Raw genomic sequence first — 11,946 nt, 5'->3', positions numbered from 1 at the left:
TTGAAGGTAGAAAGCATCAAAATCAAGAACTGAAAGCTGCACACCAGACGGGAGAATTATAAAAATATAGATTGCTGCATACTGGAGTTCTGTTTTCAGTGGGCATATGAATTAGAACAAGCTGCTAAACACATTCAGTTTGCCATGTCACATCTTACCCCTACCCTTTTGATATTGTTTCATTTTTAATTACTATAGCGTGTAGGCACTCCCCTTGGGAATTACAAAGAGGATCTTTGTAACAGTGATGCAGTGCTCTGATCTTCTGTAAACTCTTTGAGTATGGAGGCTACTATACACTTTTTCCCCCAAGAAGAGAACTCTTTTTATTATTTATTCTCCTTTTAGGATCAAGCTTTTGGTGAGTTGGAGAAGAACAGTGATAAATTCATTGTAGGAGCATCTTCCTCAGAGAACAGCCAACCGGCTCATCTTCATGAGCTGCTATGCTCTTTGCAGAAACAGCTGCTGGCCTATTGCCACACAAACAATATAAGCGAGGTATGTATCACAGCAAAGTGCAGTGGCTGATGTTAATCTGCTTTGGTTAGTATTAATGAAGAAGTATAATAGGTTTGTCTTAATTGCCTTTAGAGCAGTAGGCATGCTTTATTTATATGATGAGCATAGACTGTACATGATCAGGATTTCTTTACTTGTTTTGACACACATATTCTTAAAGCAAAGAACTTAAAAAGCATCACCTAAACCACAACCGCGCAGAACACAGAGCACCTTTCAGCAGTAAATTGTAGACAGATAAAAGTAATTTTTTTGGTTGCTTTAGGCATTTATTAATTATCTTTTGGCCCATTTAGGCTAACCTAATTGATCCCATACTTGCCTTGCACAGATGCATACTTACCAAGTTCTGACGAGCCCAGCCTCCATTGTTTTACATGTTGCAACAAACATCTCCCTCTCCTGAGCTTTCATACGTAATACATCATCATTGACCTCTACAGGGCTTTTTTTTACCCCTGTCTCCTGGTTGGGAGAGGCACATTGAAGTAAATGGGGATGTACTGTGTAGGCGTGGCCAAGAGATGGAGACATTCACCGCATGATGTAAGCAAACGGAGTCCAGGCCTACAGGAGAGGAAGGGTAGGATTGATTAGGTCAGCTTAAAGCAGAGGTGCGGGGAGACTTTAAAGGAGAACTATGAGGTGAGTGCTTTTCACTCACCTCATAGTTCTAGCCGACCTGTGACAATGAGACTGTCACAGGTCGGCTCAGTAGATCGGGAGGTGAGCGAACACATACCGGTGTTCGCTCACCTCTCGATCCTGTCACGGCTCTCTACCGTGACAGGGGAGGGGCTGGATTCCCATTACCATTACCTAAGGAGAACTTAACACCATAGTTCTCCTTTTAAAAATACTCTCCATGCTACTTGGAGATAATGTGGGACAACTGCAGTGTGTGCTGTGTACTGATAGCTGAGTGACCATGTGACCGCTGAACGCTTTCTGTTCTCTGCAGAAAGCGGTGACTGTTGGTCACTGCTCCCCGCAGGAATCCCTCTTCCCCTCTCAGGCACAGCTGGCTCTGGATCTAGAGCGAAAGCGCCAGCTGTCACTTAGCAGCCGGGTTGAGCTTTCCGGGTGCAGTGCAGCTCTTCACTGTCAGCATATAGTGGGCAGTAACCTGCTATCTGTTGATTTTGGGTAACATGAGTACATTAGTAAACACTTGGCCTTCATTCTCCTGGCCCCTTCAAAAAAGGAAACGTGCACTTTGCTCTAAAGTGCACTTGTCCTTTAGGAGTAGTGTTTAATCTATTAAGGGGAAGCATTTAAAAAAAAAAACATTTTGTAACATTCAGTCCTCACTAAATATCTTACTTGGAGAAATACAAAGTGTACTTATTCTTCATAATTGATATATAAGATGCATGCAAGTTTTAGAACACAAGGGATTCCACCGTGGAAAGAGCTGGACGGTGGAAGCAGATCATGATATCCTTGTCTGCCATCTGCTAGGTGTCAGTAGAGCTGACTGTAAATAACTAACAACCAATTAAGTTCTGTATAATGGATGTATTAGAATGTAAAATGCACATAGAGCAACTGTGCCCTACCTCCTTAGCATGTCACCTAAAAATCAAAGAGATAAGAGCTTTAAGGGGTTATAAGAAAGAGAGAATGTCACTTTCATTTTTATCTTGCCTCGTAGGGGAACTACAGTTTCCTTTTGCAACTCCAAAAAAAAAAATATTTTCAGAGATATTTTGTGCAGAAATGTTTGTTGAATGTTTCATATGAAATGTTAGTACTCTCCTCTGTTTGCAGAACTCCAGCAGTGTGGCATTGCTTCACAAACACCTCCAGCTGCTTCTGCCTCATGCCACAGACATCTACCTGCGCTCTGTTACGCTGCTGAGGGAAAGTCCATGCAATGGGAGCGTGGGAGAGAAACTGCGTGGTACGTGTTACTTAAGGTGTATGAAGTTGCAGGATCTTGTATTGTTACATTGGCAACATACAGAACTATGATTTATTCCTTATTTTGTTAGTTCATCTTCCTTCGTTTATGTTACTCTATATTTGTGTCTCATACTCGACTGCCCTGTCTATCCCTTGTGTATCTGGCTACATATTTTATACTCTTTTCTCCATACAGATGTGATCTATGTGTCTGCAGCAGGCAGCATGCTTTGTCAGCTTATAAATGCCTTGCTGTTACTGCCAGTGTCTGTTGCCAGACCTCTTCTCAGCTATCTACTGGACCTGCTTCCACCATTGGATCGTCTCAATAGACTATTACCTGCAGCTGCTCTTTTGGAAGATCAGGAATTACAGTGGCCTCTTCATGGTAAATGGAGATCCTATAAAAATATGACATTATTGGGCTGAAAACTAGTTATCAGCTAAGTTTATTAGATAGGATAGCTTGGTTCAGATGTTTGTTTCTATAGTAAACTGACAAATAAAAACAAATTGAATAATTTGGCAGATTTAGGTAGCTATTTCTAATACATCAGCAATGTTTTTTGACTGATATACACCTGTTTCTCCTCTTATACAGGAGGACCAGAACAAGTGGACCCTGCAGGAGTATTGTTACCTGCCCCAGCTCAGTCTTGGGTCTGGCTAGTGGATTTGGAACGAACTGTTACACTGTTGATTGGATGCTGTTTAGGGGGCATGCTGCAAGGATCACCCACATCACAAGAGGAACAAGACACTGCTTACTGGTTAAAGACACCTTTATTTGGGAATGGCATTGAGATGGATGTTCCTCAGCTGGGTGAGTCGGTGTTCAAGAATTCAATAGTAGTAGAAAATGACAATTCTGCAAACTCATTACATGAGCTAATCTATATTAAACGAGAACTATGGCCCAACCTTTTTGCCCATATATCTCTTTAGGGACACAGGAGGACATTTACTAATCGTTAGTCAGCGCTGGAGGACTGGAGAGAGGAGGGGGGAATCCCTGCGGGGAGCGGTGATTTACAGTCAGGGTGTAGATAGGGAACTGAGCAATCAGTAGTATGTGATCGCTCAGTTCTCAATCAATAGAGCCGACATATGACAGCTGCAGTATCACACATCAGCTCGCATTCTGGGGATGAGTGTATCTCACTCTTCTCCTAATTCTCCTTTGAGTTAACATGTGTTTGCTGTATGCATGTCTGTATCTTATGCATAATGAAGGTTTGTTTGTAGTATTTGCAAGGTTTGCAGTTGTGTTTTTCACTGTAACTTTTATTCTGTATTAGAAGGCAATTCATTTTCTTTCAGATAAGTGTATGAGTGCTCTGCTGGAAGTTGCTCTCTCTGGAAATGAGGAACAGAAGACCTTTGATTATAAGCTGAGGCCAGATGTTTCCATTTTATTGGACCTGGCAGTTGGTTCTACTAAGGAGCCGGCACGCAGCCTGTGGATCAGTATGCAGGATTATGCACTTAGTAAAGGTAACTGATCAGCAATGGGATGAGTGCATATGCAAATAGTTGGCCAAATCTAATTCTTTATTTCCATTACCAGACTGGGACAGCGCCTCTGTTAGTAATGAATCACTGCTGGACACAGTGTCACGCTTTGTTTTGGCAGCTCTGCTGAAACATACAGGCCTTCTGTCTCAGGCCTCTGGAGAGAGCAGGTAAGGCCTTCCTTATAGTGAATTTGTAAGATAACCTGTTATCATTTCATATTTACACATACAGGCATAACTTCACATGCACACAAATGCTTGGTAGTGTCAGCTACTGTTCATATTGCTTGAAATGTGGTCTCGTGGTATTTATCATGCATTTCCATTTTCATCAAAATAACCAAAATTAATAATGGTAAACCTTGTAGTTGCAGTACAGCTGACTATTAATTGAAGCAAGCTTTTAAGATTTATAATAATTATTAGCTTCAACACTACACCTGCAAGTGTTCTGCCTAATAGAAAGGGTTTAAATCAGGGGTAGCCAGCTGTGGTGGAACTACAAATCCCTTGAGGCATTGCAAGATTCTCACAGACATGACTCCCGGAGAGAGATGCATCATGGAATTTGTAGTTTCACCACAGCTGGGGGGCCGGAGTTTGGCTACCCCTGGAAATTATACTTATACTCTTATATAATTGCTTTCCCTGTTTTGCGCATTACATTTAGCATACACCATACGCCCTCACATGGGGATGAAGTCGCTTATAACTGCTTCATTTTGTATGCCTTTTATGTCCTCTTGGCACCCCAGCAGTTGCATGTGAGTGTTGCATGGGCCATAGAGAATAGCCATACCGAGCACATTATTTAGTGTAGCTATTATTTATTTATTTTTTGCCCTGAAGAGGACATAAAGTGTTTGGATCTGAACAAGAGGTGGCTGCTACAAGTTACTTTGCATGCATACGAGCTGGTATTATGTGTTATAAATATAGTTTAGGAAAGTTTATCTTTTCAAAGGAGAAGTATCCTTTTATTCACTTCCAGTCAGTCTGCATAGCTGGTACATACATAACCTGAAAGTTCTAAAACTGTTAATGCTGCAGGATATACAGTTCCTCTATGAAATAAAATGTGTGAGAATTCCAAGTTTTTTCTCAACATGAAACAACGTCACAACAATTAAACAGTTGTTTCTTTCGGCCGGTGCTCTTCACTGAGCGCAGGCCGAAAGGATGAATTAGTAACATCTGCACCAGCCAAAGGTGCAGATCTTGCTATTCAACCACTGGACCACCAGGGATTGTGCCTCCTTTCCTCCTCCCTGCAAAAATGTAAACAGGTGAGGGGGCTCTCTGTTTTATTTTATGTCTTTGGAGGGCAAACGGAGGGGATTTTATTTTTTTTATGTGTGGCGCAGGTGGGGAACAGGGTGAGAGTCCATGAATTTATGGGGGGGAAGCAAGCAATTGCATTATTTTATATGGGGGAGAGTGTATTATTTTATGTGGGGGGGGGTCTTGTATTTCTGTGTGTAAAGTCCCATTCACACCTGTAAGTTTTTAGGTGTGATTAAGGATTCCTGCAGGTCAACGTGCAGGTCAACGTGTAAACGTCTGGACACCACATTTAATCATATCTGATACGATTACATGCAATTAGAAAACAGTCACTATTCCTGGATGGATGCATCCAGGGAGAATGATTGCTTCCTAAACGCATGCAGTTGTATCACATACGATTTTACATGTGGTGTGCAGGCGTTTACATGCATCAGCTGTCACCTGATTTTTAAATGAAACGGGTGACAGCTACTGCATGTAAATGGCAAATTAGTGAAATGCAAGTTCCTGACACAGGAATCCCTAATCACACCTGGATTTACAGGTGTAAATGGGGCCTTATTCTGTGTATTAGTGTGTGTATTTCTGTTGAGGGGGGGGGGGGCATATATCTGTTTGTGTGCATATTTCTGAATGTGTGAATCTGTTGGTTATGTTGTATACATACTGATATCACCCACACACACAGAAACATTAACACACAAATCCTGACAATACACACACAAACCTACACTAAAATAAATATACTGACATGATGTACAAAGAAACCATCACAAACACATATACTGACATTATAAACACACACAGACATTAACACTGGTACTGAATTTAGTTACATTTTATTTTGAAGTATGAAATGTGGCAAGTGGCCCCCATTGGAGAAGAAAAATCTGTCCAGCACCCCCCGAGTGAATTGAGTTTTTTGACCCCTGCTCTATTATCTCCTTTAGAATTACCATTAACTATGTAGGGCCTGTCTGATTGGATAACATTATTGGATTGTTTAGTTGGATCCTTACTTTACATATTGGTAAATTTAAATGGGATTGTAGAAAGATTGTGCAATCAGATTGTAGCGTTATACTAATTACAGACTGACAGTTTTTTTAATAAAAGAAAACAATGGCATTCAGTTATGTTGCTAACATTGTGCCAAGGAAAGGATCTAAAAAGTGTTCTGTCATAAGCCTTTTGAAGTGTTATACTGTTGTCATTATCTTTTGTCCTACCCTGCTTTAGATACCAGCCAGGGAAAGCTCTAGCTGAAGTGTTCCGCTCTGTGTACAAGGTCAGAGGTCGACTACTTGCTTGTAAGAACATGGAACTCATCCAGACTCGCTCCTCATCCAGAGAAAGATGGGTACGTTATTGAGTGTATGACTGTAGGGGATGATTTTATTTCAGTCACAAATATATTTTAGGACATGTCTTATTACTTTAAAAATGATGACTGTCGATCTGGAGATTGATGTCACAGGGTACTAGAAAAGTAGCAAAATATTTCTGATTGCCCATGTATTGTATAACCAAAGTTCCTTATGGTCACTAGGCAATGTGTGCTTACAAACAGGTAGCTTCCTCAACCATTTTGGTCTTCAATGGTTTGTGAGGAATGATGGTGGAGCCATCTTTCCATTGTGGACTACTTCACCTTAGGGTACTCTAGTATACATCCGTTAATGCCAGTTTTCTACAAAGTTCTCTATACCTTCAGATATTGTAGAATGCAGTAAAATAATTTAGTTTGAGAAAGAAATAGGCTTTTACTTTTAGGATAGCAGTATGGGCAGCTCTGTTTTCTTGTGGCTACTCAGGACTTCCACTGGCGTGCAATTCCTTGGGTAAGCTCTGCCTTTTTATGACTATCATGGAACTGTGTTGTGCACTTACTTTCATGTTTGAATAACCCTGACAATGTTTATTCATCTTTGGGCAGGTTTCTGAGAACCAGGAGTCAGCAGATCTAGGTTCCCAGGAAAACTCTTTTACAAGAACCATAGATGAAGAAGCTGAGATGGAGGAGCAAGCAGAGAGGGAGAGAGAAGAGGGACACCCTGAGCAGGAAGAAGAAGATGAGGACCGTGAACATGAGCTACTTACTGCTGGCAGTGAGTATACTATGACCTGGAGAGTGGACACCGATTACGCATTTATAATAGTTACATTTTGCTGCAGCCTCTTTCCCACTTTGTGTAAGCAAAGTTTATTAGCTGAGCAATTTATGTGGTCAGTTCAGATGAGGCTTGACTTTCTGAAGATCATTATCGGGCTCAAATGCAACATTTTTTGTCAGCAACTTTGAATTTCTGGCTAAGACTTAAACGTTCAGAATTAACCTTGTTTATAAGCTACAAAACCATAGGATAGCCAGGTAGCGTACAGAGTTTGTGAATGACGAGGGTAGGAAACATTGATGCTGTGTTTGGTTTGCATTGATGAAGGGTTTTTTGAATTATGTTAAGTAATATAGATATTAAAGTCTACTTAAGTCATATATTCCTTTATGCTATCACCTTTTGAGCGTGACAACACAACAGTATAGACACTGGGTTTGTTTTAAATGTGAAGGACTTTATCCATATTCAGCATCCTAGAACATCACTGTGACACCACACTCTTCTACAGCCTAACCTTTTGACAGCAGCCATATACAAAATCAATAGAGTATGTTGGTGTGAAGCTTGGCTGGAATGGTAAGCGTGTCATAACATAAATCTTCCTACTTTGCTGCATGTCGTCTCCTATAAGACAGCAGGTGCACTTAATGATTTCAAATAAGTATACAGAGGGACAATGCTAAACAGGAACAGTAAGTCAGATTATGAGACTGATGTATGACATTGTGGCTTTGTTCATAAATCCCTCTTTCAGCTGCTCTGAGGTAGAACTGTGACCATAATAAAACCTACCGCTGACCACTTCTCAATTTGTGCATCTGTTTTGAATGAAAATCTTTCCGGTGTCCAGTGTTGATTCTATAGCGGACTTGTGCAAATTTGTCTCAGTTTTCTGCCCAGGATTACAGGCACGGGTTGCAAATACGCACAAAAACTATCATCTAGACCAGCGCTTCTCAACTTTTTATCATTCGCAGTCTTTTTAAAGTATGCAAAATCTCAAGGCACTCCTGTCAAATGTGCAAAATGTAAATAAATGACGTGGTTCTCCACAAAATCTTGACCAGACCCTTATTCTCGATAGGGTCCTAGTATGGATTTTAGGGGGCGACCCCACGCAAAAATAAATTCACCTCACTTCACATCAGGAGCTCCCCTTCACATCCTTCAGATGAGAATCCTACCTTTATAACCGACTCAACAGTGTAGCTGTGGCAGCATGGCAGAGAGCAGGAGGTGGAGCAGGTCTGGACGGAGGTAGACTTCTGTCCTCTTGTGAATGCTCTGGGAGGTCCTAATAATATTTTAATAGGGCACCTTTTATATTGTATGGTTTTCCATATGCTTTGGGATTGTGTTGAATGGTGCCTTCTTTTATTGAATGTATTGGGTTTTAGTGTTTTTATTGATACAGGTTTGTTTTAAAGACCATTTCCACTGTACACTGAAAACCTAAAATAAGGTAGAATCTATGAAATGAAAAACATACCTTATTATCCTGTGAATTGCCATCCCCAAGTCTGCAGTTCTAGCGTTAACTCCCCACAGTAAACATTATTGTTGCATTTGATTTTTAACCATCAAGCTCTGGTTTCTGAATTTATAGTTTTGATTCTAACCTTGTACTTAAAAACCTACAAGTGTTGAGATTGGGTTGGAAACATTCCTTGAGTATTCCTGAAGCATGATTAGTACTGGAGTCCTAGGTACCGTTTCTACCACAGAACGAACGTGAGGTACACAGCATCTTTTGTAAAACATTGGAGAAAGTTTAGTGCGTTCTTATTGCGTAACCTATGGGAGCTACAGTGTGACAGGAGCTACATTAAACTATCCCAAATTGTTGGTATGAATATGTCAGTAGAAACATTATACTATCAATTTCTAGATTCTTCAAGTGAAAATAAAGCACTCTCCAGGTCACTGATGTTATTGGTGTTACTGCTCTCCTGTCCTAAGCTCCCTTCCTGTCTTTCTTGTGTTGCACCTTACAGAAATATTTCAATGTTTCCTATCAGCACGTGAGGTAGCGCGCAGCCGGGAACGAGACAGAATGAGCCTGGGCTCAGCCGGGGGCTCTGGCACAAATACTAGAGTCGAGGAGCATTCACCACAGCTGGTGCAAGCAAGAAGAGACAGTGGACATCTCGCAGAAGGTCAAGACCTGTATACGGCAGCATGTAACTCTGTCATCCACCGCTGTGCACTTCTCCTTATCGGAGTGAGCCCAGTAATTGACTATCTGGAGAGCCCAGCAGAGGACCTTCAGCAGCAAGTTTCATCAGCTGGCTCCCATGATGCGGCTGCAGCTATGACAAGGTAACACAGAATCTGGAGTTTCAAATGGCAATGCCATGTGTGCATGACCAAGAAAATCAAATGTTTAAATGTACACATTGGTCAAGCATAATTTAGCTGTGTCATTAATAGAAATTCCAGCTATTCGCTTTAATAACACATGCCCTTTAACCCTTTTGTTGCCACTGAGATGTCATACGTTGCTGGCAGTGGGCCCCTTTAAACAGACTCCTGGCAGACTCTGTTTACATGTGCAAAGTCAAGTGTTGGCTCTATACTGGAAACAATTCTGGCGGCTTAGTTGCTGTCAGATCGCTTCCAGGGCCCAGTGTAATGTGACACCCCTCCTTCTAGACCGGCATCACGGGTGTCGGCGGGGAAGGAGACTATCTTCTCCACGCTGAATGGGGCTGGAAGCGATGCTGATTGCATCACTTCCCTTCCCCGGCTACATAAGCCAGGGAAGAAGCTATTGGAGCACAATCTGAAAAATAAAATATGCCTTGGCAGTGAAAGGGTTAATACAAGGGAACATTACTAAAATTGCCAGCACTCAGTCTAGCTAATCGGAACAGAAATGCTCATTATAAAAAAGTCTGTTGTGTAGATGAAGAGCAGGTTGTTGTTGCTTACATTTGCAAACCTATGGGAAGTCACATTGCCTGAAATTTTAGTTACTACTGTATGTGATTTCTTGGATTTGGTGTAGACACACACTGGGGTTTCTTTTAGCTGCGTGGAGCAAGTCTGGGCTTCCATTTACCGGCCCGTAGATGTCGCCAGAATCGCTTCTATTGTAAAGCTGATAGTCTGTCATGAAGGGGTTAATGCTAATACTAGTGGCCTTATGGTTACCAGTTTTGATTTTGCTCTTTGCCTAGTGTTCTGACTTAATGTTAATTATAACCATCTTTTCTTATTTTAATGTCTAGAAGTGAAAGTCTTACAGCAGAAAGAAGGTCAGTTCATTCACAGCCCAACTACAGACTTATTAAGTCCAGGAGTGAGTCCGATCTTTCGCAGCCTGAATCTGATGAAGAGGGCTATGCCCTGGTAAGTGCTTTCATAGCACTTTTACTTTCATATAGGGACAAAGTGTTCACTTTTGTCCTACAACTAGTCTTTTTTAAGTCGGTCACACTTGTACCTTTCTTTTCTGGAGCAGTGCACCCCAGGCCTGGAAACTGTACAGTATGGTGCACTAGAAAATGCTGAGCACTTGTTTATGGGGAGCTGTTTTTATACAGCTAGTTGGCAATCTATAGTAAGCCAAGACACCTGCTGCTCAGGAATTAGGAGATGCATGTAGTACACCCTGTCCTTCTGCCCCTGTGCTGCTCCCCCCTCCTTGCATTTGACCGCCTCTGCCACATTGTTTAGAAAATCTGTTTAGATCAGTGGTTTTCAACTTGTGTAATCTCAGGACCCACATTTGCCCTTGATCATTAAGTCCACCGCACTGGAACACACTGCATTCGGTACCGTGCGTTCTAGTGCAGGAGATCAAACTGTGGATTGAAGGTGCGTTTGGGGTGCCATTCAAATGAATCTAAATGCAGCGCACCTCCCAAACTGCTCGGCAGGTGTGATTGCATAGCACAATTGTGCAATGAACGGGGCAGACACAATCTTACACACACATAAACACTCCTAAAAAAAATATATATAGATATTATTTTTTTTTGATCCACTCAGTCTCCCTACTTTACGAGAACTGGAGTGGATCCCCAGCCAGGGGTCCACTGTGGGCTGCTTTGATGTGACCGAGCTTCATCCATATGTAGAGTAACATAAAAATTTTCAACTACCACCATTTTATTCTATAGGGTCTTGGCATTCAGAAAATATATAATGTTGGGGGGTTTTACGTCATTTTCAGGCCTAAAATGTGGAATATAACATGGGTGCAAAAATTGAAAAAAGGGCCTCAGTCATGAAGGGGTTAATATCAGGGCTACCCATAAAGCGCGGATCCACATTTTTTAGCATATTTGAAATGGCTGCTCTGCGAAAGAACTGGCAGTGCTGTGCTAGGAGAGGCTGGGGAGCCTCTGACCAAGCGCAGTGGAAGGTACGGTTGCATGGAGATTAAAAAAACGAAATCTCATCCCAAGGAAGGGTTGTGGTCCACCACCTGAAGCTTAGTAGAAGTTGGGAGATGTAGCAAGATAATAACCCAAACACAGGAGTAAATAAAGAATAGAATGTCTCAAACAGATGAACATGTGTGTTCTGCAAAGGTCCAGTAAGACCACTAAAAGCCATTTATGTAGAAATCCAGGTAGTTTGAGGGGTTCACAAGC

At 41.6% G+C, this 11,946-nt stretch overlaps 1 protein-coding gene across 1 annotated transcript in view; it reads left to right on the top strand.

Annotated features, from left to right (window-relative positions):
- Positions 1-11,946, top strand: part of HERC1 (HECT and RLD domain containing E3 ubiquitin protein ligase family member 1) — an 88,105-nt gene that overhangs the window by 20,468 nt on the left and 55,691 nt on the right. Inside the window, exons 15-24 of the mRNA XM_018552779.1 lie at positions 349-501; positions 2,293-2,425; positions 2,624-2,815; positions 3,029-3,250; positions 3,748-3,921; positions 3,995-4,109; positions 6,468-6,588; positions 7,165-7,336; positions 9,340-9,664; positions 10,576-10,696. Of these exons, the coding sequence (XP_018408281.1) occupies positions 349-501; positions 2,293-2,425; positions 2,624-2,815; positions 3,029-3,250; positions 3,748-3,921; positions 3,995-4,109; positions 6,468-6,588; positions 7,165-7,336; positions 9,340-9,664; positions 10,576-10,696 (1,728 nt within the window). The remainder of the gene's footprint in view (positions 1-348; positions 502-2,292; positions 2,426-2,623; positions 2,816-3,028; positions 3,251-3,747; positions 3,922-3,994; positions 4,110-6,467; positions 6,589-7,164; positions 7,337-9,339; positions 9,665-10,575; positions 10,697-11,946) is intronic.

Source organism: Nanorana parkeri, unplaced genomic scaffold (genome assembly GCF_000935625.1).
Source record: "Nanorana parkeri isolate BGI_ZX_2015 unplaced genomic scaffold, ASM93562v1 scaffold97, whole genome shotgun sequence".
NCBI classification, from domain to species: Eukaryota; Metazoa; Chordata; class Amphibia; order Anura; family Dicroglossidae; genus Nanorana; species Nanorana parkeri.
The sequence above is the reverse complement of the archived record's forward strand: the minus strand, read 5'-3'. Positions and strand labels throughout refer to the sequence as shown.